General features: G+C 36.7%; 1 protein-coding gene across 2 annotated transcripts in view; it reads left to right on the forward strand.

Moving 5' to 3' along the window:
• LOC131160508 (uncharacterized) overlaps positions 1-27,476 on the forward strand; it is a 49,501-nt gene that overhangs the window by 511 nt on the left and 21,514 nt on the right. For both annotated transcript variants that reach the window (XM_058116273.1, XM_058116274.1), the window contains exons 2-3: positions 93-322; positions 422-473. In XM_058116273.1, the coding sequence (XP_057972256.1) occupies positions 129-322; positions 422-473 (246 nt within the window). In that variant the 5' untranslated portion in view covers positions 93-128. The remainder of the gene's footprint in view (positions 1-92; positions 323-421; positions 474-27,476) is intronic.

The following is a 27,476-nucleotide window of genomic DNA, read 5'->3' on the forward strand; positions in this document are numbered from 1 at the left end:
CATCTTGGAAAAGACCTAGATGTCAGAATGCTGCACTTCTTCTTGTTTAATTGGCGTTTTTTTAATAAATAATTTTTTTAACGTGGGAGAAGCTATGGCCGCCGATCGTTAGAGCTGAACTTTGTGTAATGGCTGGATTGAGTGGTTCCAATGACGTGCTGGGTAAGGCCCGGGGCGAAATTCATGGTAGTGTATGGTCAGACGAGCTTGAGGAGCTTCCATTGAAATTACGGTTGAAAGCTTTGCTTGCAAGTAAGCGTCCTTCGGCTGCCAGTGATGCTAGGCTGGGGGTTCTTGGGGGAGGAAATAATTCAGAAACGATGTGAGTTCACATTCTTCCATTTGCTTATTTTAATTTTTTTCTGGACTAATTCTATGGCGGCGTTTGATGTTAGAGGTCTTGTTCTGAGATTTTATGCAGGCCCTATGAGGATATCCTTGTTAGAAAGGAAGATCACCCCCCTGATTCTCAGGTAACAATGCTTTATCTCTTTCTTTCAGCTCATAACTAGGCAGTTTTGCTATTTACGCTATCCGGTTGTATATAACTTACTGGACGTGTGTTTGGGTTTGATACTGATCTCATATATTAATTAGCTTGAAACTGGCAGAAAAAACTTGCAGATGAAAGAAAACAAAACGACTTGAAACAACAGCTACAAAGAAACTCCTTTCAGACAACAGAAAAACAAACCTGTTCACCCTTTATCTGAAAAACCTTCATCTTCACAAGCTCCAATTATACAGGAAGTCAAAATATTTTTGACCTGAGCAAACTGATTTAACATCATTAACAACTTGATATGCAAAGAAGTCAGAATTCACAGTAGAACCTTCAAAAACCACTAAGTTTTTTACTCTCCAAGAATGCTAAATTGCAGCAGCCCACAACAGCTTATCAACTATTTCGGTTTTATAATTTCTCATAGCTGAAAGTCTTGCCAAGTTTTCATCCTATTTCAAAAAGCCCCTCTCAACTTGAAATTCTGATTAGCTTTTAGATAAGCTTGTCCAAGAGGAGGGCATTCGAAAAAAAAGATAATTTCTAGATTCAATAATTTCTTCACAAATAAAACATGTAACCCCATTGCGTTTTCTCCAATCAACAATTCTATTTTTAGTATTTGATCTATTCAGAACTGCCAACCACGTTATGAAAAGTGCTTTAAAATACTGACCTTCAGCCAAACAACATTTGCCCATAACACTGGCCTCTTTTTTCCCTAAAACAATCCCAAGCTGAATGGAAAGAAAAACTACCATTTGCTGTCAGATTCCAGGTAATTTCATCAGCTCTGTCACTAGGAAGGATATTTAAAGATGCCCTGAAGTCAGCAACCTTTTCCAATATCCTTCTTGGCCAAATCCGAGCATTATTCTCAGTACTATCAAACACTGTTGAATTGCTCTGAATTCCCAGTTCCATAGCAAAGTGAGCACCATAATGTTCAATTAATGGGCTATGAATATGCTGGTTATCATATAATAGGTTTACTTTTTTGCCATCTCCAATTTTGCATTTGATATGAAGGTAAACCTAAACCCTTGCTCTTAGAATTTTCTTCCATATCCATGAATTATCAGGAAATTCCCTAATAGCCCCTATACTTTTACCTTTCAGCTTATTAGTATGTACCCATACAATCCATAGAAAACTCTTTGTGGAGCATATATACTAAAGCATTTTAGCTGCTGCTACAATACTCCAGTCATTAAGAAGCTTAACAACAAGGCCACCTTCAGATACAGTTTTACATACATCCTTCCAATTGACGTTGGAACTTTGAGTATCACTTTGATTACCCCTCCACAGAAAAGATTTGAGTTTCTCTTCAAAAGGACTAAACAGATTTAGGAAGAAACAAAGCTGATGCCCAATAGTCATAAATGCTTTGTAAGATGGAATTAATCAGTTCTAACCTTCCATGAATGGATTTTGCTTGAAATCCCATCAGCAAGAAGTTCATAATCTGCTCTCCTTATTCTTTTTGTAACCAAGGGCAAACCCAAGTATTTCACAGGCAAATATCCTATTAATATTTGAATCTCTTCAGAGATAGCTCTAGCCACATCCTGATGTAAACCAGAAGTGAAAAGCTCAGGCTTGGCTTTATTGCGTTTAAGCCCAGTCATTTTATAGAAGATATCCAGGATATTTTTAATGGCTTTGGCAGACTTTAAATCACCTCTTGCAAAGATAAGCAGGTCATCAACAAAACATAAACTAAGTTTAATTTCTTAAATTTTGGATGGAAAGACAAAAGTACTATTAACAGCAGCATATTGTAACACCTTAGTCAAAATCTCCATACAACAACAAAACAACAACAACAACAACAACCACAAGACTTAGTCAAAACCTACATATCCTTCACAAATAAGTATGGAGAGAGTGAGTCTCCTTGCCTTATTCCTTTCTTCCCCTGGAAAAACTCTTCAAGAGATCCATGAATCATAATGGAAAAATAAGGGACAGAGATACATTCTTTTAACCAGCTCACATAGTTCCTTGGAGTTATCAATGCATTCCAAAGAAGAATTAAAAATTTTTAGTCAACTGAATCAAATGTCTTCATCAAGTCTACCTTATTAGCCATTCTTGGAGACTTTCCACCAATATGATAGCCATGAAGAAGCTCCTGAGCCATAAAAATATTATCTTGAATGTTTCTTCCTTTTATATAAGAATCTGATTAGGACTAACAAAAGAACCAATATAGCTCTGGAGTCTATTAGCCAAGATCTATGTAATACGCTTACAGACCAAATTGTGACAAGCAGTGGGTCTAAATTATTTTGGATGAGTAGGAGCTTCACTTTAGGAACCAGAACTAACAAGGTAGCATTAACCTGCTTAAGCAAATGTGAATCTTCAAAGAAAGAAATGATAGCATCAGTCGCATCCTTTCCAACTGTCTGCCAATACTTTTTAAAAAAAACAGCATTGAACCCATCAGGTCCAGGAGACTTATCATCAGAAAATGAGAATATTGCTTTCTCAATTTCAGTTTCATCAACTTTCTTGCTAAAGATCCCTTTTTCAGCATCAGACCAATTGAATTTTAGCAGCTTTTTCAAGAAATCAGAACTACGGGATTGAAGCTCAATATCCTTTTTCCCCAATAAAGTGACACAGTAATTAATCATTTCATTAGCTATCTCCACTGAAGAAGTCACAACTTTATCGCTATCAACTACTAGGGAGCTAATCTGATTAACAACTCTTTTATGATTGACCATCATTGTGAAAAACTTGTTATTCCTATCCCCAAGTTTAAGCCAATTCACCCTTGCTTTTTTGCTAAAGAATCTGCTTCTCTGTATTCAGGAGTGACATATATTTACTTAATTTTCCTTTAGCCTCATCAGGATCACCTTCCTTCGTAAGCGTCTCTGATGGAGCTAGCTGCAACTTCTGTTCAGCCTCCAGAACTTTATCTTGAATATTGGCATAATACTTTTTATGAAACAGCTTTAAGTTGTTCTTCCAAATTTTCAACCTTCTGTAGCTCAAACATAGGAGTTCCATTGATAACAATATTCCATGAATCTGCAACCATTTTCTGAAACTTCTCATTTGTACTCCAGCAATATAAAAATCTGAAAGGGGAATTCCTTCTCCTATCTTATTGATTTTCACCAAAACTAACTGAAGCAGGACAATGATCTGATATTGCAAGTAGCAGAAAGTCCACTTTCATATTCTGAAGAATACTGAAACAGTTATGAGAAACAAGCACCCTGTCCAGCTTTCTGAGGATTTGATCACCTGATCTTTTATTAGACCAAGTAAATATTGGTCCATTGAATGGGAAATCTTCAAGTCCAGTACAAAAAAGAAATTCATTGAAAACTCATTCATGCTAGTCAAACCATTACCCTGAATTGCATTATTACTTTCAGAGAAACTTTTAATAGTGTTAAAGTCTCCCATGACTGATAATCCTTTTAAGAAATATATCGTTAATCGTGGGCCGCCAATGGCTCTCTTGTGAAACCCTCCTCTCTCTCTCTCTCTCTCTCTCACGCACTGAGATATGGCTTCGAAAGAAGTAGATGATGAAAAATCGTTCGATTCAGATTGAAGGGAAGACCTTCGATCTGAGAATTGATAAGGTGGGGGAAGCCCCTTACTTTGTTCTCAAGATCAATATTTCTTGTACTAGATGGGTAAGATTCTCCATAGAGGCTGTAAGTTGGTTTACTGATGCTCTATCAATTTTTGGTCCGATGGAAAGTGGTTTTTGAAGGGTTCATCTTGGAAACATACAGTGCTGGCTGTCAATTCGATGGATTAAGGTAGGAAAATTTACGGAGTTAGGACTGGGGTGGAAAGGTAAGCAGTATTCGGTAGTCGTCCCTGGCGGCGCTAACTATGAAGGATGGTGAAGCTTTGCAAAGGGTTTCTGTGAGATAGCTGAGGAATTTTGTCATGAATCTGAAGGTAGAGGTGAAGCAAGCCCTTCAGCTCCCAGATCGGGGAGTCGAGTGTTGTTGGAAGGGAAGAGAGGATCAGGCGAAGGAAAAGACAATGGTTGTTGAAGTTGTATCCAAACATGGAAGCAGAGCGTGGAGTATGGGAAAGGCATGATTTGTTTTTGGTGTGGGTTTGAGTTGCAATTGAAGGAACCTGTGGTTTCGTTGCTGGGAATTACAGCTGATTGATCGGAGAATGTCCACAGAGTCAGGGCACCTAGGGTTTCAAAAGAAGCTGCAAAGATGGCAGAGGCGGCTTGGGTTGTGCTTGGAGAAGATGAGGCAAAGAACGTTGGGCCGGGATGTTTGGTTTTCAGCGGTTCAAGTCCGCTTATCTCCAACTCATGAACATTTTGGACCTGGGCTAGGTAATTGATAAAAGGAGGAGCTTTTTTTTAACCAAGCTGGGTCAATTAATTGAACAGGCCCATAGTCTTGATAAAAAAGGATTTGGGCCATTTTTGGAAACATAGGAGGTTTCATCTCAGATGGGTCATTCTCAGTTGGGCCATTCTTTTAAACAGGCCCATTGTTTGAATAATGCTGATGGAGCCCAACAGGCTGAAACTAATATTCTAGATGTTCAGTTTTCAAATAAGGCCCAAGAGGACTCTTCTGCTGGTATTTTTAAAGACCAAGGCTGTGTATCTGGGAGTGAAGGATTGAAAGAGCACTCTTGTGAGAAGATGTAATACAAGGAAATTCACAGTTGGAGCAGCAACTAACAGAAATTGGAGTACAAATTGAAGGAGTTCAATAGCAGCCTTACATTTCAAATCCAGTTTTCTCTCATTAATGGGTGTAGACAGCCAGGGGATTTAACAGATATGTTGTCTTCTAAGCAGAATTCAGGTACAAATCCTATCTTGCAATGCTCATTTCCTAAGCAGAATCATGATGATCAAGATGGTTCTCATTCTTCATTAGTAAGAAGTAAGGTCTTAAATTTCAATTTCGACTCAAATTTCGAAGCTCCAAAAGTACGGAAATTTTGATTTGGATGTCAATTTCGATTTCAATTTGAAAAAATAACGGAAATTAGTAGTAAAACATGGAATTCTTTGTGAAAGTTTAGAAATGGTTAACAAACATAATAATTTAAGTTTTAGGTCTAATATATTATAAATTAAATACATCTATGTTTTGTATGAAGTGGAAAAGTTGTAAAATAGTATGTGTATCAAACATATTTGTAAGATAATATACATTAAACATATTTAGTTAATACAAATGAAATTCATAAATTATTTAAATATTATTTATTATACAAATAATGATAATTTAGACATGAATGGATAAATAAAATGTTCTGTAAGTTTATTTTTTCATATAATTTCAAAAGCACTTGTAATAATCTTTTGTTTCAATAATATAAATAAAACAAATTAAGATAGAAATTTCACTTCACTCCTAAATTTCTCAGTTGAATTCTGACGAAATTTCATCATATAGTTAAAATTTTGACAAGCTTCACTAAAATTTCGAGATTTCGATAAATTTCGGATGATTTGTTGAGATTTCGATGGAAATTATCCAAGACGAAAATCAACTACTATTTCAATTTTGAGGGTGACGGACATTGAAAATTTTGACGGAAATTTCGACAATTTTGTGGAAATTTAAGACCATGGTAAGAAGCAAGAGTGCTGAAAGGATTAGAGGGAAAATGGAGGTAAAGGAAAGCCTTGTTCCAAGGAATTCTGGAATTTTTGTTGATGATTCTATTCTTTTAGTGGGACGAGATTCCAGTAGTAGAAAAGACCTCCAGTGGGTCTTCTAGTTCTTTAACAAAGGGAAGGGTTCCATTAAAAATCATGATTATTGTGAGGCCGACAGTCAGGGGAAGGGAACAATGTTGGTTTGGGTGCGCAGAGGAATCAAATAGTGAAAAGGAAAATTTGGATAGTTCAGTGTTTACACTCGTCGGAAAGCAGAACTAATGGGTGCTGAAATGAGGAAAAATTTTGAAGAAAAGCGAGCTACTTCTGCTGAGATAACAAGAAATGTGTTGAGAAGAGATGCAGGAGGTAATTTTAGCATAATGGAAGAATCACTTGGCCAGAAGGGTGGGACCAATGAGGGGTTGACTACCTGCAAGGGAAAAAAGTTGGGGAGATTTTTCAGATAATGACAGTGTGGGCATCAGTGATTTTGATTGTGATGGGGGTTTGCTTTTAGATGAAATTCGGGAACAGTATGGTTATATTTCTGATTCATCTGTTAAACTTGGGGATTTAACATATGTGCCACCTTAGTATTTTTGAAAATGATGGTACAGAAGAAAAGCAATTGCGGAAAGATGGAATTTTGCCCTTACCTATAGAGGAGGTCTCTGAGGAAAATCTTCAAACTCTGCATTTGTTGGATGAATTGGGTCTACACATGTCAGATTACGGAGAAAATGAAATTTGGATGTATGCTGGTAAATCTAAGGTTAGGAAGGGTCAGAGGGAATTAGCAAAATTGAAGTGTTCGGTGAATTATGATGGGAAGGGTTTGAAGAGAGGTTTTCTCGCATAATGTTTATGTAGTTTTTTTTTTGTTAATGTTTTTGTTTTTGTTTTTGTTTTATCTGCTTTATTGAGGAATTCTTGTCCTCACATATGATGTAATTTCTCTCTCTCTCTCTCTCTCTCTCTCTCTCTCTCTCTTAATACATCTTCTTCTTTTATAAAAAAAAGGTCTCCTGCCAGCCAGGAAGGTCACCTACTTTGTGTGATATTTCCTTTGAATAATTCCGTAACTCTCTTCTTTTAATCATATCATTAGATGCATGGACAAATGACATCCATAAAGTCATCTCTTCCACATAGCACTGTAAAGAAATAAGTTGCTTCTTAGTAATAACATCTCTAATATTGAAAATCTTAGGATTTAAACTCACCCAAATTCTGCTTGGAGCTTGTCCATTCTCATAATTGTGAATAAGAATCCAATCTCTTTTTGCAGCTTACTGAATACCTTATTGTAATTCTTAGGTTTGACTTTTGTTTCATATAAACTCAAATTAGCAGAGATGAATTTATTAATCTCCCTTTTATTTATAGGGTCATTTAACCCTCTAAAATTCCAGCTTCCAATAGAAACCATTAAGAGGAAGGAATTGGATTTTCTTCAGGCAATATCTGTTTCCTTGGGGCCTTGCCCTTTTTCCTTTTAGTCTCCTCCATTTGCACAACAGGGATACTCTTGCTGCCATTACTTGATTCTTTAACTGGCATTTTATCAGTGGTTTAGACTGATTATTCAGCTTAACTGTAATATCAGAAAGAGAACCACTTCCTTTCGGCCTGTTTCTTCTGAATCAACCAATTGTTTATCTCTCTGGACTGAAGCGTTCTTTTTCCTTACCTTAGAAACCACCACTTCATCAGCTATCATACTGCCATTACTCGACTCTTATTCAATAGACAGATTAGTCAACTGGTCAACAATAGAATCACTTTCTTTCACCTTATTGATTACTTCAGAAACATCCAATAGTTTAGCCTGAGCTGGATAATTCTTTTTCCTTACTTTAGGATTGATCACAAAATCAGAAGCTTCCTCAGCAATCTTACCAAGGGCTTCAAAAGAATTAAGTCGTATTACATCAGTTTTTCTTATCTCGTTATTCTTTTAGCATTCAGCTTTCTCCACGTCCTTCCGATCCACAACAACATTAGTCTTATCAGATATGCTGGTTTTTCCATGTTTTGGAAGCCATTTTTTTTTAGTATTACAACTTATGGTAGAATGGCCAAAAGCTTTACAACTCTCACACTTTACAGGTTTCCACACATACTCCAAATCTGTGGACAATTGTACCTCCATTGGGAATCCTTATATCAACAGAATGGGCAAGTTCAACATTAATATCAATCTCAATACAGATTCTAGCAAAAGATAGATTCCTCATTTGCTTAGTAATAGAATCAAGATACAAAGGCTTGCCAACTGCACTTGCAATATAGCTCAGATCTTCGTCCGATACACTGAAGGAATGTTTTAAAACTTTACCCACAAAGGGATACACTCCACATTAAGCTTATTCAGTTTAGTCAAAGTATTCCAAGTAGGAAGGAACATAGGATGATTCCCAATAACCAAGGACCATTTTCAATGATTCAGTTTTTATCCTCTATAGAACCAAATTTGAACGGAAAAAAAGTTCAGAAGATAGAGAAAAAATATCAACCTTATGCACCTTCTTCCAAATCTTGTCAATAATTGAACGAACATATGTAAATGGAGGAGCCTTGCCAATAAACTTTCCAGTTAGTGAGTCATTCTATTCAGAGGAACCAGTAGGGAATACTTCTTTAGGAGGATCAACAAGAATTCGTCCATTCACATTTTGAGGTTTGTAAAATTGCAATTCCTTTGAAACAGTGTCTTCTTCTTTGAACAAATCTTTCCAAAAGAGCTTACTAGTCTTTGATAGATCAACCTTGTTTTGAGAAATCATCTTGTCTGTCGAACAATCAAAAATCTCATTCATATCATTTCCAGTTGAAATTTTGATTCAGCTGAACTCTCAGTAAAAATGAATCAAGAAGTTGTAATACCTTTCCCAGATTAATCTGTGACCACTTTCAAGATAGCTTCTTAATTCAACTAGAAAATCTTTCTGAAAAAGGTCATTAACTATTTACAATTACTGAAGCTTCAATCAGACTCACAGAGAATTTGCAAATAATCCCCAGATTGAATACATAATCCAGAAATCCTGAAATTCAGACAATGAGTGGACTAAACTTCATAGTTGCTAACATGTGCTGAGAGAAAACCCACTTAGCTTCTTGCACCCTATTTCATATGTTTTATTTCATTTCATTAGCTCTTTTTTGCTAGAATAATCTATTGTGCTAAGGAAGTAGAAAAAAAATTATCTACTACTTTAAGACTTTTACAGATAATTTTTTATATTTCTTCCAAATGCAAAGTGCTTGAATTTTAAGTGGAAGGTTCAAAAACTTGTTGACTGGGGTGTATATTTTGGATATGGATTTCATGAAAGTTGTGGATTTTTTGTACCTAATTTGAATTATATTGTGCCTTTTGACATCGAATTTTTATTGTTTAGAAAGTTGTCTTTATTTTTTTACTCCTAAGGAGTATTTTTTTAAACCTTCTAATTGTTACCGTTCTTCCCACATTCTAATTCCTCATTTGGTTTTCCTCCAAAGGATTGTCGTTTTCTTTTAAGTTTTAACTGTTATCTTTTTTCCGCATTTTCTAGTTCCTTATTTTGGTCTTTCTAAATCACCATATGGAATTATTGACAGCTACTATACTAAATTAGGATGCTAGAATTTCTGATGGAAAATTATTTACAAAGCTGGCTTTATTGGGGACTTAACCAGTTGAGCATCTATCTGTAATGTGATGCAGTAACAGCAGCTACGGTACTGCCCGGAGGGGAAATAGGGAGAGAAGACAAAGAAAAATACAAGGTGATTTTGGGGGGGGGGGGGAATTTACGTTAACTCCCACTTTGAATTCACAAAAGCTACTTCTTACACGTCTTATAATCCCTAAAGATACAAGAATTTACAAATAAAATCCTAAAAGACACATCTATTATGGTCACACCCCTAAATACACACTTTATTTATTTATTTAAATCAGCAAAGAAAATTCATTGCAAGGAATCAAGGAGATGCTACACATTTAATAACGAACAAGGGGAATGTTCCGGGAAGTCCCATGATCTATGAGCTTGAGATGGTTGCTAACAAGGGATTTTTTGTTATAGGCCAGACTGAAGATGGAAGGGTGTATTGTGCTGATTGGAAACTTGACACACCAAGTATCACGGAACAAGTTCAATCCCAAAACTCAATGAGACGGAGTAGTGATGATGACTAGCCTCTCAGACTTAGCTCCGACGAAGCAGCTCTCTTGCCCTCCTTCAAACAAATACGAAATAGCCTCGATGACGAAACTTTTATGCTCTTCTCAGTCAAACGTTACAAGATCGACAAAAGGACATTGTCAAAAATGGGCGAACAGGAAGAAGTTGAGTCAAAAACTATGGTGGAGTCAACGTTGGCATGGGGAGGCCACTGGACTTTCAAGGTGGAGCATAGAACCTTGGGAAAATCACCTTGACCCCTTAGCCGCTTGGATATTGGAGTTCTATAGGAGACACTTTTCATACATCTTGCTGAAGAGCGGGATCTCATGGATCATCAAGGCTTTGAGGGTGACTTGCGATGGTATAGGAGACGTCAAAGAGCTAATTCGAGGAGGTCTTGGAGGTGGGGGTGCATAGTTCACCATCGAGCTGTCACTAAGTGGGAAGGGAAGATTCCTATGCATGGAGAAGGGTACAGAAGGAGGAAAGAGCCAAACTCTATGTATTCTTGAAGGCAAGAACAACGAAGGGTGAAGAAGTTTTTTCAAAGCTCTTCTGAAGCTTATGACTGAACTTGTTGGTGAAGCTACTTTCCAGTGCACAGAGTATGGCTCTTTGAACCTCATCGGTCATGGGTTGCACTCGAAGAAGTGGAGTGGGGAATTGGAGAATTATCCTTTACAGACGTTGTCAGAGCAATGCTGTCAAGGTGGAGTGGAGCGGTAGAGGGAGAAAAATACCTTGATTCCTAGGAGGACAACTTTCCATCCTAGATTGACTTTCAAATTTGTTTTCTATTCTAATTTATGGTTTGGGAAGGTGAAGAGTGGTCCTGGCTACAGTGGGCCACCCAAAACAGTGGTGAAATGGGTTGTTAGATAAAAAATAGAAACTGGGCCCATTCCAACTCATAAGAAAACTCTGCCTCTTATTGTACTTAAAGAGAGGGGCCCATTCATGAGCCCAGTGAGAGCTAGTTTGATGGAAGGAGATAGAAGTGTTCTCCCTAATCCCTTGATTGCTGCAGACAAGGAAGGAGATGGTCCTTTGAACACTTCTCAGAAGGACCCTCCACCTAAAGATAAGTTTGGCATCTCAAACAATTGGCGTTCAAATTCTTGGGGGAGAGGGATTCTGAAGCTAAAAACGATGCGAAGCTCTTTTTAGAAGGCAACTAAGAGAGATAGTATTGACATCTTCAACTATAAATCTCCTAATCAAAAGTATATTTGCAACCAGTTGGAAGATGTTTCGAGCAATAAGGGATTTGAGTGTTGTACTGCTACGGGTCCCCTCCAATGTCATTCAATTACGAGGCAACAAAAGGAGATGGGAATGATGAAGATGAGGCAAAGCTCTTAATTTTCGAAGATGACCTAAGTAGTTTCTACGACTTTGAAATTGGTTTGTTGGTCGAGCAGCTGCGAGCCGATTTAGTTATGGAAGGAGAATGTGATTGAGACCAACTCGTAGAGAAAACTCTTGCTAATGAAAATGAGGAGATACCAAAGCAAAGTTTAATTCCCTCACAAGATACTCAACATTTAGGAGAAAAAAATTTTCAATTGTCTTCTAACATTGAACAAATAGATGATGATACTATAAAGCACAACTCAGTCTAGAGTAAAGAATTGGTTAAAAAGGGGCCTTTGTCCCCTTTTCCTGAGCCTACCCTCGTAAATGTGGGCCTCGTTGATATTCCTTTTGATTAGGGGTGTAATCAGTTTTATCTGGTTCAATAATTAAGAAAACCGAACATCGAACCACAATTTTTGATTTTAAATATTCATAAAATGTGGTTAATTATTCAATGATTTCAATTCCTAGGAAGGATCTTGGTGTAGCTTTGAATTTTGTTGAGCTTAATGGAGGAAATCGAGCCTCCTGGGAAAAGATTAACCTCCAGCACTTTTGGGCGGAGTTTAAGAGTCTGATCGGAAAGTGGTCCCTTTGGTTCTTTATGTGAAGGATTGATTAGTTTTGAAGATGGTGCATTCTGAAGCGAGCGGTAAAGCTGCTTCGGTTACCAAAGATTTGATGTTGTAGTGGTTTTGGATGTTGCTCTGGTTTTGAAGGAGCAAAATCTCACATTTTGGAATCAGAGGATGAATCGGTTGCCTCTGAGTACAGTAGGCTCTGATGAATCCTTTGTAGAGTCTGTCAGGTAGGGGAAAGGCAATTGACGATTTGGAGTCATTTTTGGATGATTCTGATAGGAAATTGTGTGTCATCTGCTGTTTGTTTCAAAATGATGTGGGGTTGGTTAAAGCGGAACCAATGAAATCGGCTCCTCATAACAGATCTATGGAGGTTGAGGCTGATGTTGGTGGCGAAGACCCAAATCAGTATGAACAAACGGGTGATTTATTGATTTCAAAATTGAAGATTCAGCGTTTGATGGCGTTGGATGCTCTTTGGGTCATCTGATGAGGGGTGGATGATTCATATGAGTTCCAGCTCCAATTTGTTGATGGAGATGAAGTAAGTTGTCTTCCGTGAGGATGACGGTGATTTCTCCATCTCAGATTTCCTGGTTTTGATTCCGTTGGGGTTTAAAGCTATGAGTACGATGGAGGTGTGTGCACCATGTGTTCGACCATTTGCAGCTTAGAGTTTTGCAGATGTTTCAGTTTCTTTTCCGGGTGGATTTTTTCATGTCTGATTGGTTGTTGCACTATTTTTATGGTTGCTCTGTCTTTGTTTCCGATCGAAGGCTTTTTCTAGTTGGATTTCCCCTGATTCCAGTTGGTTTTTCAGTTGCCTCAATTTCTGTTCGGCGATTGATACTGTTTACATCTACAGTACACAGTTCATAGTCAAATGCAGTGTCGGTTTCCTGAACAGTGGTTGGAGCGTAGATGGTATGTTTGGCACTGTTGACATGCAGTGCTTTGATTTCAAATTTGAATTTCAAATTCGTCTTGATGGTTTCCACTTTTGGACTTTGACTGAAAGTAATGGTGGAATTAGGTTCCCCACTTCTGGAGTGGGTTAGAATTAATTGTTTTGTGTTGGTGTGGTTGTCTTGTCGGCTACCCAACATCATCACATGGGCGGTTTTGATTCTGCAGCTGCTAGTTTTATTACAAGCTGTCCTTGGTTACAGTAGTGGTTTTCCTGCAGGCTGTTGATCTGGATTTTCTGTACTCCTGCATCTTTGGTGCAGTGTATTTTGATTGTAATGTTGCTTGGTTTATCCTTGTTTTGAGTTGGCGTTGAGCCCCTGGGTATGCCCAGGTTTTGGGTAATTTTTTTTACTTTGATTCGTTTGGATTGGGAGCTTTGGTCTCCCTGTTTGGTTTATGTCTGAAGTTTTCTGTACATATTCCATTTTGATCAATATAATTTATCATTTACTGATCAAACCGCCGGTTCTCCGATTCGGTTTGGTTAAACTTAAGTTTTTTAAATTGTAAATTATAATAATCTTTGAATCAACCAAATAAGAACCATTAGCCTATGTGGGCCTAACATCAGCCAACTGAGGACCATCGGTTGACATGGGCCTGCAGCCCAAGCCCAATATTGTAAAGTTGAAGCTAGAAGGGAGAGTGGGGGTGGAGTTGGTATTTATAGGAAGGGAAACTAATTCCCTTCCCATGTGCCACCAATGTGGGACGAGAGATGGTGTAGGATTCTGGAAGGCGGGGTAGGCGCCAGGCAGGCAGCGGGCTAGCAGTAGTGCAAGTGCAGCCAACCTTTCCATTTTGTTTGAAAAATTCAGATTGCCCCACATTGACAAATCTTACAACTGGGGGTTGGGGCAGCCTCACATATAATCCCACATTGCCACCCCATGATCCTTATAAACTGATGGCGCTGAATTATTTCATTATTGAGGGTATTAGCCGTTTTGATTTATAATTAAAATATTAAATAATGATAAATATGAGTAATGAGTGTACAACAACACTAAATGTTAATATTATATAAAATTATACAATTATAATTTATTAATTTGGTTTTTGGTTTTTCCAAATCGGTTTTGGAACAAAACCGAAATCGAAACTGAAACTGAAATTTTTTATCTTTCAAAACTAAAACCGAAACCAGAAACCGAAAGATCGAACCGAAATGTGTTTTGATTTGGTTTCAGTCTGATTTTCGGTTTTTCGGGAATTTTTGTAAACCCCTACTTCTGATGCTGGGAGGGGTATCAATGAAGAGACAGTTATTCCTTGAGGCGAACTGAATTCATCCAAATTTGGAAAAGGTATTCTTCCCCTTCCTGTTCAGTCCGCTTTTTCTTTGATGCTTTATGCCACAAGGAAGGTCTTGCTAGGGGTAGTGCCTCTATTCTTAGGGGGTGGTGAGAGAGACTGTAGAGATCCACATGAACTCCTAAATGCCTTAGGTTTAAAACTTATGAGCCTTGCAGGAGTTGAGGTGAGATTGGGATTGAGTCCAAAACATATGCGAGGAGAAAGAAGAAGGTTCAGAAAGAGTTAAATTCTTCCATCAATTATGGGGGTAGAAATGGCAAAGGGAGAGGGGGTAAAAGAGTTAGATTATGAAGATTGTCAGTTGGAACTTAGGGGTCTTGGGGATGTTAGGAAGAGAAGTTCGGTTGGGGAGGTTTTGCTTTGGAGTTCTCTTGATATTGTTTTGATTCAAGAGATTAAGCTTGATTTAGTTGATGGAGAGGTTGTTAGGGGGATTATGGAAGGGTGTAATAAGGATTGGATCTTTGTACCTTCTTGAGGGTCTGGCAAGGGGCATTCTTGTGTTATGGGACACTCGTATTATCTCCAAAGTGGACAACCTAGTGGGTTTCTTTTCTCTTTCTGTCTTGTTAGAGGTGACAAACCGGGGTCAACAGTGGGTTTCTTCGGTTTATTGTCCTTCTAGGCCTACTCTAAGGAGCTTTTTTTGGGATGAGCTTTACTCAGTTTTTGGCTTTTGCTCCCTTAAGTGGATCGTGGAGGGTGACTTCAATGTGGTGAGATTTCCTTGGAAAAAGAAAAAAAGGGGGGGGGGGGGGGGGAAGGGGGAGGTTAATCCAACAATGCAGAAATTTGATTTATTTACTAGGAAAGAGTGGGAAGGGGAGCTTAGGCGCAATGGTAAGGTTGTCGCTATGTGACCTGGAGGTCATGGGTTTGAGGCGTAGAAACAGCCTTTTGCAAAAATGCAAGGTAAGACTGCGTATTACAAACACATTGGGTCCGTCCCATCCCTGGACCCTGCATATGTGGGAGCTTTGTGCACTAGGCTGCCTTTTGAGTGGGAAGAGGAGTCTAGGATAAGTACAATGGTAAAGTTGTTGCCGTTTGACCTAGACGTCACAGGTTTGAGGCGTGGAAACAACGTTTTGCAAGAAATGCAAGATAAGGTTGAGTACTATAGACCAATCGTGGTTCGCCCCTTCTTGGACCTCACATATGCGGAAGCTTTGTGCACCAAGATGCCTTTTAATTTTTTTTATTTTTTTTTTAAATTAAGAAGAGTGGAGGGATATTTCTTTAAGTAACGCAAACTTTTCATGGTCAATGGGTAGGGCTAGGGCTATGGCTAGTAGACTTGATAAATTCCTATTCTCTAGCGAGTGGGAGGATCCCTAATCTTGTCACTCTTCCTAGAGCCACCTCTAGCCACTTCCTTATTCTATTGGAATCTAGGAAGGTGTCTTGGGATCCTACCCCCTTTAGGTTTGAAAATATGTGGTTGGAACACAAAATTTTCAGAATTTGGTGAGGGAGTCTTGGAGTGAGGGTGTGGATAGGGCTAGGAAGGTTTTTGATTCATGAAGAAATTGAAGAGGCTGCAAGAAAAATTGAAAGAGTGGAATAGGGAGGTTTTGGAGACATTAAGCTCAAAAAGACCTGTATTTTAGGTGAGTTGGCTGAATTAGATAGTAGGAAATAAGTTACTAATCTCATGAGGGAGGAGGACCTGAAAAGAATATCTCTAAAGAATGAAATGGAAGAGGTGATTTTTAAGGAAATGAGAAGTTGGAGGTAGAAGATGAAGATCAAATGGGTTAAAGAAGGTGATCGTAATACTAAACTTTTTCATAGGATAGCAAGTGGGAAAATTAGGAAAAATTTGGTCGGGGAGCTGAAGTTGGGTTGGGGGGATATTATCTTGAAAAATAGTAGGATAGCCTTGGTGATCTCTAATTTTTACTATAATTTGTTTTCTGAGGAAGCCGAATATAGACCAATGGTGGAAGGGTTAGAGTGGGATCCTTTGCCTGATGATAAGATAGCTTGGCTAGAGAAACCTTTTCAAGAAGAGGAAGTGAGATCTACTATCTTTGGGATGGAAAGGGATAAAGTTGTAGGGCCGGATGGTTTCAATTCGGCTTCTTTTTAAGAATGTTGGGTGGTGGTTCAGGATGGCTTGATGAAGGTTTTTAACGAATTTTATTGGAATGGAATTTTATATGAGAATATTAATTCTATCTTCATAAATTTGGTGCCTAAGAAAAGCTAGTTCTGTTATGATATATGATTATAGACCTATTAGTTTAGTTTCCATTGTTTATAAAATAATCATAAAAGTACTAGCTAGAAGGTTGAATGTGGTACTTGATAAGACTATTACTAAGGCCCGAAGTGCTTTTATGAGGGGGAGACAGATCGTGGATGTGATTTTGATTGCGAGTGAAGTTGTTGAGAACATTAGGAGAAGGAAGAGGAAGGGGCTTATTTTTAAGTTGGATTTTGAGAAAGCCTATGATTGGGTGAGTTGGAACTTCTCAGATAGATTTTTATGAAGAAGAGTTCTGGAGAGAGATGGCAAAGTTGGATGGAAGGTTGTATGTCTAATGTGTTTTATTCGGTGTTAGTGAAAGAATGTCTGAGTGTTTAGATGGTTGGAAGGGTGCTCTCTTTTCCTTAGGAGGTAGGATTACTCTTATTCAAGCTTGTCTTTCTAGTATCTTGTTGTATTTCTTTCTATTTTCAAAATTCCTTTGGGGGTGACTAGTAAAATTGAGAGAATCTTGAGAGATTTCCTTTGGCTAGGGATGGGGCGGGTATTAGGGATCATTTAGTGAGGTGGGAGGTGGTTTGTAGTTCTAAACGGGAGGTTGGCTTGGGTCTCGGTAATTTAGTGCCTAAAAACACTACTCTCTTGACCAAATGGCTTTGGCAGTTCCTTTTAGAGGTTTCTTTCTCATGGCATAAAGTTTTAAAATGCAAATATGGACTTGATGGGAATGGTTAGGATACTAATTCAGTTTTTAGATGTTCTTTAGAAAGTTCGTGGAAAGCCATTTCTCAGATTTATTCTCTTTATTCCCTGTACTAAATTTTTGTTGGGTAGGGGTTGCAATATTCACTTTTGGAAAGACCTTTGGTTGGGGGGGAATGTTGTTTTGTCCACCTCTTTGCCTCCCCTTTTTCATTTGAGCTCAGACAGGATGGATCTATTTCTTCTTTTATTGTGGAGTTGGGTGGTCCTTTTCCTTGGGATTTTCACTTTAGGAGACCCTTGAATGCTAGGGAGATGGAGGACTTATCCTCCTTATTAGTCTTGTTGAATAATTATCGAGTCTCTTTGGAAGCTGATAGCCGCTCTTGGTCTTTGGACCCGTCGGGGCTTTATTCCTGCAAATCTTTTTGTGAGTTCTAGACTAGATTTGATTTTCTTTCCTCTCTATAGAACTATTTGGAAGGCCAAAGTCCCCCATAAAATCAAAGGTTTTCTCTGGCGTGTTGTGCTTAATAGGATTAATACCAATAACTTGTTATAGATTAGGAGATCGATTAAGGCTCTCTCTCTGGATGTATGTGTGCTTTGTTTTGACTGCTCTGAAACTGCTGCAGATTTTTTCTTGCATTTTGACTTCACTTGGAGGATTTGGGACAAGCTATTTAATTACGTTTGGGAATGTTGGGCTTGTCTAGAGACAGTGGAGGAGTTTTTGGCAATTCATTCTGTCAGTTTTGGCAAGAAAAAGAATGGTAAAGAGTTATGGAGTTGTGCCGCTTCTGCTGTATTTTGGGGTCTCCGGATGGAACAAAATGTGCATATTTTTTCAGGGAAGAAGTTGCCATTTTTCTTGGTTTGGAAGAAGATTCACTATTTGGCTTCTCTTTGGCGTGTCGGTAATGGGAACTTTAGGGTGATGTGTTTTCCGGATATTCAGCGTGATTGGCTTTCCTTGTTGAATAGATCGGGCATGCTGATTATTTTGGGTCGTTTTTAGGTCTTTTTTCTTTTTTACTTTTCCTGGGGTAAGCCAGAGTTTTGAAAGGAGATGACTTATTCTCCCATCGGTACATTGCTACTCTATCAATGAGCATCATTTTTTTACCAACCCCCCCCCCCCCCCCCCCCCCCCCCCAACCAAAAAAAAAGTATATGAGAGGAAAAAATATGATGTTCTAATTTTAAATCTCTCTTTCCCTCTCTACTGTTTCTTCTTCCTCCTTCTTGTCTTCTTCTTTCTCTATTTCTTTTCATTCTCTCTCTCTGGTTCTTCTCTGCGCAGACATTTCAGTCAAAAAAGAAAATCAGTTCTGAACAATTATCAGTTCTCCGCTTTTTCTGGTTCTTTTCCCCTAAAGTTGCGATCAAGAAAATTCTTCAGATTTTTCACTCTTTCAATATTTTCACGTGATTGTCGAGGTGAGGAGTTTCAACATGCTTGCATGCATGTATGTAGCACTAGGAACAGATTCCCAAATTTCATCCTTCCTGCTATTCCTGTGACTCGGTGAGGGTCCATGCACCACCTGAAGATTTCCAGCTCTCAACGCCTTTAGTTTCCCACCTTGCCAGAGTTGTTTTGGCACAATGTGAACAATAGACTCACCACATCCTGATCTACAATCAGCAGGAATACCATCCCCAAAGGCCCCTTGCTGGCAGTGCATGCACCCCACATGTCAGCTATGTGTGTGTGAAGAATGTCCAGAATCTCCTGCAGCTTCCAGATTTTATAATTTCCATTTCTGAGATTTGAATTTTGAAAGTCGTCCAAAAATAGATAAATTCGTCACCAACTAAATTCCTCTTCTTTTTCTTTCTTTTACTTCTACTTATAAACGTTTCTTTTCTTTTTCTTTTCTTTCATTTGCCATTATTCTATTATTTCTTTTTGCTTTTGTTTCTCACCAACCAAACAGATACCTTCTCTAAACTTCTTTTCTTTACTTTCTTTTCTCCTAAAGACCCAAGAAAATCCAAGGACTCTTGTTTCTTCAGTCCTAAAATCATGAACAAGCAATAAAGATTTCATAGGTTGAGGAATCTTATTTCTTCAATATTCTTGGATTTGAATCTTGAATTTATATTTGAAGAATTCTTGCAACCCCTTGTTGCATAAATATTCTCCGATTGATTTTTTTGTTAGCAACATCAAATTTATTGTGTTAAAGGTACTTACGGCAGCATTTTTCAAGCGGTTGTCATTACCTTTTTAGTTTCAGTCACCGGTGAGAGATGATCTTTCTTGTTGTTTCTTTTCTTATTACTATTATTAATAATTTTTCCAATGGTTGGTTAGTAGTGGAGATTTTGTGTTTATGATTTGTAGGCTTAGTATATGCATTTTTGTGTTTTTGTGTTTTCAATTCGCAAGTTTTAGATATACAAAATTTTTTAATAAGTACCATTGCATGGTTTTTTAAAAATTTTAGTGTAGCTTGGATTCATGCCCAAAATTGTATGCCTTAAATTTTTTTTTAATGCATTGTATTGTGTATGGTTATTACTAGTTGTAGGGTGATTTAGAAAATTGTCTATGTGAATAAGTTTGCTAAAAAGAATAAAAAAAAAAATGCAAACGTGCACTTTGCTTGTGTAACACAAATTCTTTGTACACAGCCAATTTCTAGCCCGGTTAAAGGAACAGGGTTGTGTTAGGTAGCTGACTGCCAACATTAAACTTTGTTAGATCTTACTATCATGAATTATTTGTTGTTTTTTGTCCCACATTAGTAGAAAAGTTGTTTTGAACTTTTTTTTGTTTGTCCCACATTGGTGAAAAGTGTTTTTTGGACTTGAGATTGAAGCTATATAAAGAGCTCAGCTCTCTATTTGTAAAATTCACCTCAAAGTTGTACTTTGTTAAGAAGTAGTGGATTGATCGTCGACGCTTGAGGACGTAGGTAATTCTGTACTGAATTTCGTTAAATTCTTGTCTTGTTTTTTTTTTACTGTCTTTTATTATTAGTTTCTGCATTGCTTTAGTTTTTTATATATTCAATAACATTAGTTATAGTATTGGTGTTTGACACAAGTGGGGTACCCAACATAACAATTGGTATCAGAGTTAGGTTGAATAGTGTCGATACGGAGGTGTACCTTTGTTAGGATCCTTGATTCCACGTTTGATGTCTAAAAAAGACCTTATTTAATCGAGTGCTTAGAGACCATTGCGGCTCAGTCGCTCCTTGGAGGTCCGCCTGGTTAATGTGGAATTTCATAGGATAAAACAGAGTAGACACTATTGGCAAGTACTATTCATCTTAGGTCTTTTACTTTGTTGGTTGCTATTGAATATATAGAAGATGGTAGAAACTGCAGTAGAAGAAACTCTGTCCACACGAACTCCAACCCCAACAACTTCGATATGAGGGAGACATCTGTAAAGAAATTATGGAAGACATTGGAAGATATATTTATGACTAAAAGTCTGGAAAATCATTCTATTTGAAAAAGAAATTGTTTCGCTTCGAATATCAACTAGGTATTTCGATTAATGATCATATAAATGCTTTCAATAAAATTTTGGTCGATTTGTTAAATTTGGATGAAAAGGTGAAAGATGAGGATAAAGCTATATTGTTACTAAATTCTCTTCCTGATGATTATGAACATCTGACCACCACTTTATTGTATGGGAAAGATAAAGTTACTTTTGATGCTGTTTGTACTGCATTGATTAGTACTGAATGCAGAAAGAAGGATCAGGGGTTCATAAGGAAACAGCAGAAACACTAACAATAAGGGGACGTTCTCAGAGTTGTAAGCCTGGAAGGAGGAGTAAATCTCATGGGAGGAGTAAATCACATGGGAGACTTGCTAAAGATGAATGCGCCTTTTGTCATGAGAGAGGGCATTGGAAGAAAATTGCCCTAAATTACAGCAAAAGAATAAAAGTAAAGCATATTCTAATGCCAATATAGCCAATGATGATGGAAGTGAGTTAGATTTTTCTTGTTGGAACATCTTCGTCACATTATTTTGGTGAGTAGATTTTGGATTATGGTTGTTCCTATCACATGTGTCCCAATAGGGAATAATTTTCTAATTTTGAAGAATTAGATGGTGGAGTTGTTTTTATGGGAAATGATAATACTTGTAAAATAACTGGAATAGGATCAATACATTTGAAATGTCAAGATGGAACTGTTAAAACCTTGACTAAAGTTAGGTATGTTCTAAGCCTAAAGAAAAATCTGATTTCATTGGGTGCCTTGGAATCTAAAGGGTTCACTATCACTTTGAAAGATGGAACCTTAAAGATTAAATCAGGTGCGCTGGTGGTGATGAAAGGAATAAGGAAAAATAACTTATATTATTTACAAGGTAGTACAGTTATTGGTTCAGCATCCGTTGTTTCTGAGAAAATTGTAGGTTCAGATACAACCAAGGTCTTAAATTTCGATTTTGACTCAAATTTCGAAGCTCCAAAAGTACGGAAATTTAGACGGAAATTTCGATTTCGATTTGAAAAAATAACGGAAACTAGTAGTAAAGCATGGAATTCTTTGTGAAACTTTAGAAATGGTTAACAAACATAAAAATATAAGTTTTAAGACTAATATATTACAAATTCAATACATCTATGTTTTGTATGGGGTGGAAAAGTTGTAAAATAGTATGTGTATCAAACATGTTTGTAAGATAATGTACATTAAACATATTGAGTTAATGCAAATGAAATTCATAAATCATTTAAATATTATTTATTATACAAATATTGATAATTTAGACATGAATAATTAAATGAAATTATTACTATAAGTTTATTTCTTCATATAATTTCAAAAGCACTTGTGATAACCTTTTGTTTCAATAAAATAAATTAAAAGAGAAATTTCACTTCACTCTTGAGGTTTCGATAAATTTCGACCAATTTCGCTAAAATTTTGAGGTTTCGATAAATTTCGGATGATTCATTGAGATTTCGATGGAAATTATGCAAGACGGAAATCGACTGCCATTTCGATTTCGAAGGTGATGGAAATCGGAAATTTCGACAATTTCGTGGAAATTTAAGACCATGGATACAACCAGGTTATGACATATGCAATTGACACATGCAGGAGAAAAATCTTTGTAACAATTAGCTAAGCGAGGTTTGTTGAAGGGTGCAAAGGTGTGTAAACTTGAATTTTGTGAGCATTGCATTCTGGAAAAACAGACTAGAGTGAAATTTGGCACCACAATCCACCAGACTGAAGGTATTTTAGACTACATCCACACAGATGTATGGGGGCCCAGCAAAACGGCTTCATTGGGTGATATGCATTATTTTGTCACTTTTTTTGTTGATTTTTCTAGAAGAGTTTGGGTGTATTCTATGAAGCATAAAAATGAAGTGTGATATTTTCCTTAAGTGGAAAAAATTAGCTGAAACTCAAACTGGCAGAAACATTAAACGACTCAGTTCAGATAATGGTGGAGAATACACGAGTAACCCATTTATGAATGTATGTTAGGATGAAGTTATTGCTCGACACTTCATAGTTAGAGATACACCACAGTAGAATGGGGTGACAGAGGGCATGAATCGGACCTTGGTGGAGAAAGTTCGATGTATGTTGTGTAATGCTGGGTTAGACAAAAGGTTTTGGATTGAGGCTGTTAGATATGCATGTCATCTTATCAACTGTCTACCATCATCTGCAATAGGGGGGAAAACACCCTATGAGGTATGGTCTGAAAAGTCTGCTAGTGATTATGATTCTTTACATATATTTGGTACTAGGACTTATTGTCATGTTAAAGAATCTAAGTTGGATCCAAGAGCCAAGAAAGCAATATTCTTAGGGATTAGTGCAGCAGTCAAAGGATACCATCTTTGGTGTTTAAATACGAAAAAAATGATTTTGAGTAGGGATGTGACTTTTGATGAATTTGCGAAGGCATTGATTATAATGAGGTATTTTCTCTAGTTGTTAAACATTCTTCCATTCAAAATTTGTTGGCTTTGGTAGCACAATTTGATCTTGAACTAGTTCAGCTCGATGTAAAAACTGCATTTTTACATAGTGATTTGGAAGATGAAATCTATATGACTTAGTCAGATGGATTTTAGGTTGTTGGAAAAGAAAATTGGGTATGTAAATTGGGCAAATCGTTGTATGGTTTAAAATAATCTCCAAGAAAGTGGTACAAACGATTTCATCAGTTTATGATGTGTCACAAGTACATCAGAAATAAACATGATCATTGTGTTTATTTTCGCAGACTACAAAATGGATGTTTTTATATATTTACTCTTGTATGTTGATGATATGTTGATAGCTTCAAAATACAGGGAAGAAATCAACAAGTTGAAAAGCTAGTTAGATCAATAGTTTGAGATGAAAGATCTTGGTGAAGCAAAGAAGATGCTTGACATGGAGATTTGCAGAGATAGAATGAGAGGAAGAGTTAGTTTGTCTCAGAAACAGTATTTGAAGAAGGTAGTGCAAAGTTTTGACATGTTTGAGCAGTCAAAACCAGTAAGCACTCCTCTTGTTCCTCATTTCAAACTTAGTGCAGTTTAATCTCCTAAATCAGATGAGAAACGTAAGTATATGTCACAGGTTCCTTATGCAAGTGCTGTTGGTAGTCTAATGTATGCAATGGTTTGTACTAGACCTGATATTTCACAAGCTGTTAGTATGGTGAGCAGGTGTATGCATGATATGGGTAAAGGACATTGGCAAACTGTGAAATAGATTTTGAGATATATTATGAATACGATTGATGTTGGTATAGTATTTGAGAAAAATAATACTATTGATCAATGAGTTATTGGATATGTGAATTTTGATTTTGCAGGTGATCTGGATAAACGTCGATCAACTACTGGATATGTTTTTATATTTGCTAATGGTCCAGTGAGTTGGAGGTCTACCTTACAGTCTACCATTGCCTTGTTTACAACAGAAGTAGAGTACATGACAGCTTCAGAGGCTGTTAAGGAAGCTATTTGGTTGCAAGGTTTACTTGAAAGTTTGGGAGTTGTTCAGAAGCACTTTGTTGTGTTCTGTAATAGCTAGAGTGCTATTCATTTGGCAAAGAACCAAGTCTACCATGTACGAACGAAGCACATCGATGTTCGGTTTCATTTTATGCAGGATATTATTGATGGAGCCAAAATACTTATTCAAAAGATTGCTACAGCTGAAAATCCCGCAGATATTTTGTCCAAGATTGTGACAACAATCAAGTTCAAACATTGTTTGGACTTGATCAATATCCTGCAAGTTTGAATATTTTTGGGAGGCGCTGATGATGTGGAACTCCAGAGAATGTTGGTGACTGAAAAATTTGTTGAATTTATCGTCAATGTGGAGATTTGTTGTTTTTTGTCCCATATTGGTAGAAAAGTTGTTTTGAACATTTTTTTTGTTTGTCCCACATTGGTGAAAAGTGTTTTTTGGACTTGAGGTTGAAGCTATATAAAGAGCTCAACTCTCCATTTGTAAAACACACCTCAAAGTTGTACTTTGTTAAGAAGTAGTGGATTGATCATCGGTGCCCGAGGACATAGGTAATTCTGTACTGAATCTCGTTAATTTCTTGTCTTGTTTTTTTACTGTCTTTTATTATTAGTTTCTGCATTGCTTTAGTTTTTTATATATTCAATAGCATTAGAGTATTGGTGTTTGGCACAAGTGGGGTGCCCGACACAACATTATTACCAAATTCACCTAAATCAAGGGAATAGATCAGGTTAGTATAAAAGGGAGAGAGTTTATAAGTTAGCACAAGAAACTAAGATAAGATTAGAAACTTGGAATATAGGGACTCCTATGGGAAAAAGTATGGAAATAGTGGAAATAATGTTTAGAAGGAAAATTAACATAATTTGCCTTCAAGAGATGTAATGGGTGGGAGAGAAAGCTAGAGAAATTGAAAATTAGGATTTAAACTTTGGTACATTGGTAAAGAGAAATATAAAAATGGGGTGGGTATTGTTGTAGATAAAGACCTAAATAGTAGATGTCAAAAGAATAGGGGATAGGATCATTAAAATTAGGATCACTTTAGGTCTGGAGATATGGTGAATGTCATTAGTGCGTATGTTTTCCAAATAGGCTTAGCAGAAAATCTAAAAAGACAATTTTGGGAAGATATGGATAATATTTTACGAGTGATACCAATGCCTAAAAAGATATTCGTAGGAGTTGATTTGAATGGTCACATTGTCAAGGATAATATAAGATATAAAGAGGATACATGGAGACCATGGATATGAAGATCAAAATGAGGCCGGTGATACAATCTTAGATTTTTCCATGTCTTAAAATTTGGTTATATACTTATATTAAATACTTGCTTTATAAAAAGAGAAGAACACTTAATAACTGTCGAGAGTGGGTATAATAAAAGCCAAATAGATTTCTTCTTAACTAAGAACGAGGATCATCTATCTTGTAAGGATTGTAAAGTTATTCCTGGTGAAAATTTGACTACACAATATACATATTGAAAAATGGAAGAGAAGTAACATAATTCAACACAAGTGGACTAGATGGTTGAACTTGAAGGGAGATAATATAGTAAAATTCGAAATAAAATGAACAAAGAGTGTGATTGGACAGTAAGAGATAAGGTTGATGCAAATACTGTTTAGAATAAAATGACAAATTCTATCGAAAGATAGCAAAAGAGGTTTTAGGTGAGTCCAAAGGAAGATACTCGGGTAATAAAGAAAGTTGATGGTGGGATCAAGAAGTACAAAAAGCCGTTAAGACAAAAAGAAATTGGTATAAAATATTGCACAATTGTAGAAATATAGAAAATCTTGAAAAATGTAAAGAAGCAAGAAAAAATGCAAAACAAACTATCAATGAAGCTAAACATAGATCTTATGATACTTTATATACTAAACTAGATACAAAAGAAGGAGAAAAAGACATTTATAGACTTGCTATAGCTAAAGAAAGAAAATGCAAAGGTTTAAGTGATGTAAAATGTTTAAAGGACGAGAAAGCTAGTCTTAATAAAAGAAGAAGACATAAAAGAGAGGTGGCGGAGATACTTTGATAAGTTGTTTAATGAAAATCAAAATGAAAGGTTAAACTTGAAAGTGACAGATGAGGATAAGATTAAAAATAGGAGAGATTGATTTGCAAAATTAGAGGCCTTGAAGTTAAGGTGGCATTAAAAAAAGATGAAAGTGGGAAATCTATAGGATTAGATAAAATACCAAATGAAGTTTGGAAATGTTTAGCGGATAAATAAATTATTTGGTTAACTAATCTATTCAACACTATTATAAAAACGAAGAAAATGCCAGAAGAATGGAGGAAAAGTATGTTAGTACCTTTGTAAAAAAAACAAAGGCGATATTCAAAATTGTAATAATTATTGTGGAATTAAGATTATGAGTCATACGATGAAATTATGGGAGAGGGTAATTAAACATAGAATAAGATTAGAAATGAAGATTTTAGAAAATTAATTTGGTTTTATGCCTGGGAGGTCAACAACAGAAGCTATTTATCTTTTAAGAAGTTTAATGGAAAAGTTTAGGGAAAAGAAGGATTTGCATGTGGTTTTTATTGACCTAGAGAAAGCTTATGATAGAATACCTAGGGAAGTTCTTTGGTGGGCACTAGAAAATAAAGGAGTTTGCAGTAGATATACAGAGATCATTAAGGATATATATGATAGAGTAATGACAAGTGTTAGGACTATAGGAGGACATTCTAGAGAGTTTCCAATGTCAATAGATGTACATCAAGGTTCTACTTTGAGTTCTTATCTTTTTACTTCAATAATTGATGAACTAACTAGGAATATCAAAAATGTGATCCCTTGGTGTATGTTGTTTGCAAATGATATCATGTTGATTGGTGATAGTAGGAGTAGAGTGGAATCTAAGCTAGAACTTTGGAGAGTTACATTAGGGTCTAAAGGGTTTAGGATGAGAACGAATAAGATTATATGAAATGTAATTTCAGTAATGTATGGAGTAGCAACAGAGCGAAGATTAAAGTGGATATTCAAAAGATTAGTAGCACTGATAGATTTAGATATC

Source organism: Malania oleifera, chromosome 7, assembly GCF_029873635.1.
Source record: "Malania oleifera isolate guangnan ecotype guangnan chromosome 7, ASM2987363v1, whole genome shotgun sequence".
In the NCBI taxonomy this organism is placed as follows: domain Eukaryota; kingdom Viridiplantae; phylum Streptophyta; class Magnoliopsida; order Santalales; family Ximeniaceae; genus Malania; species Malania oleifera.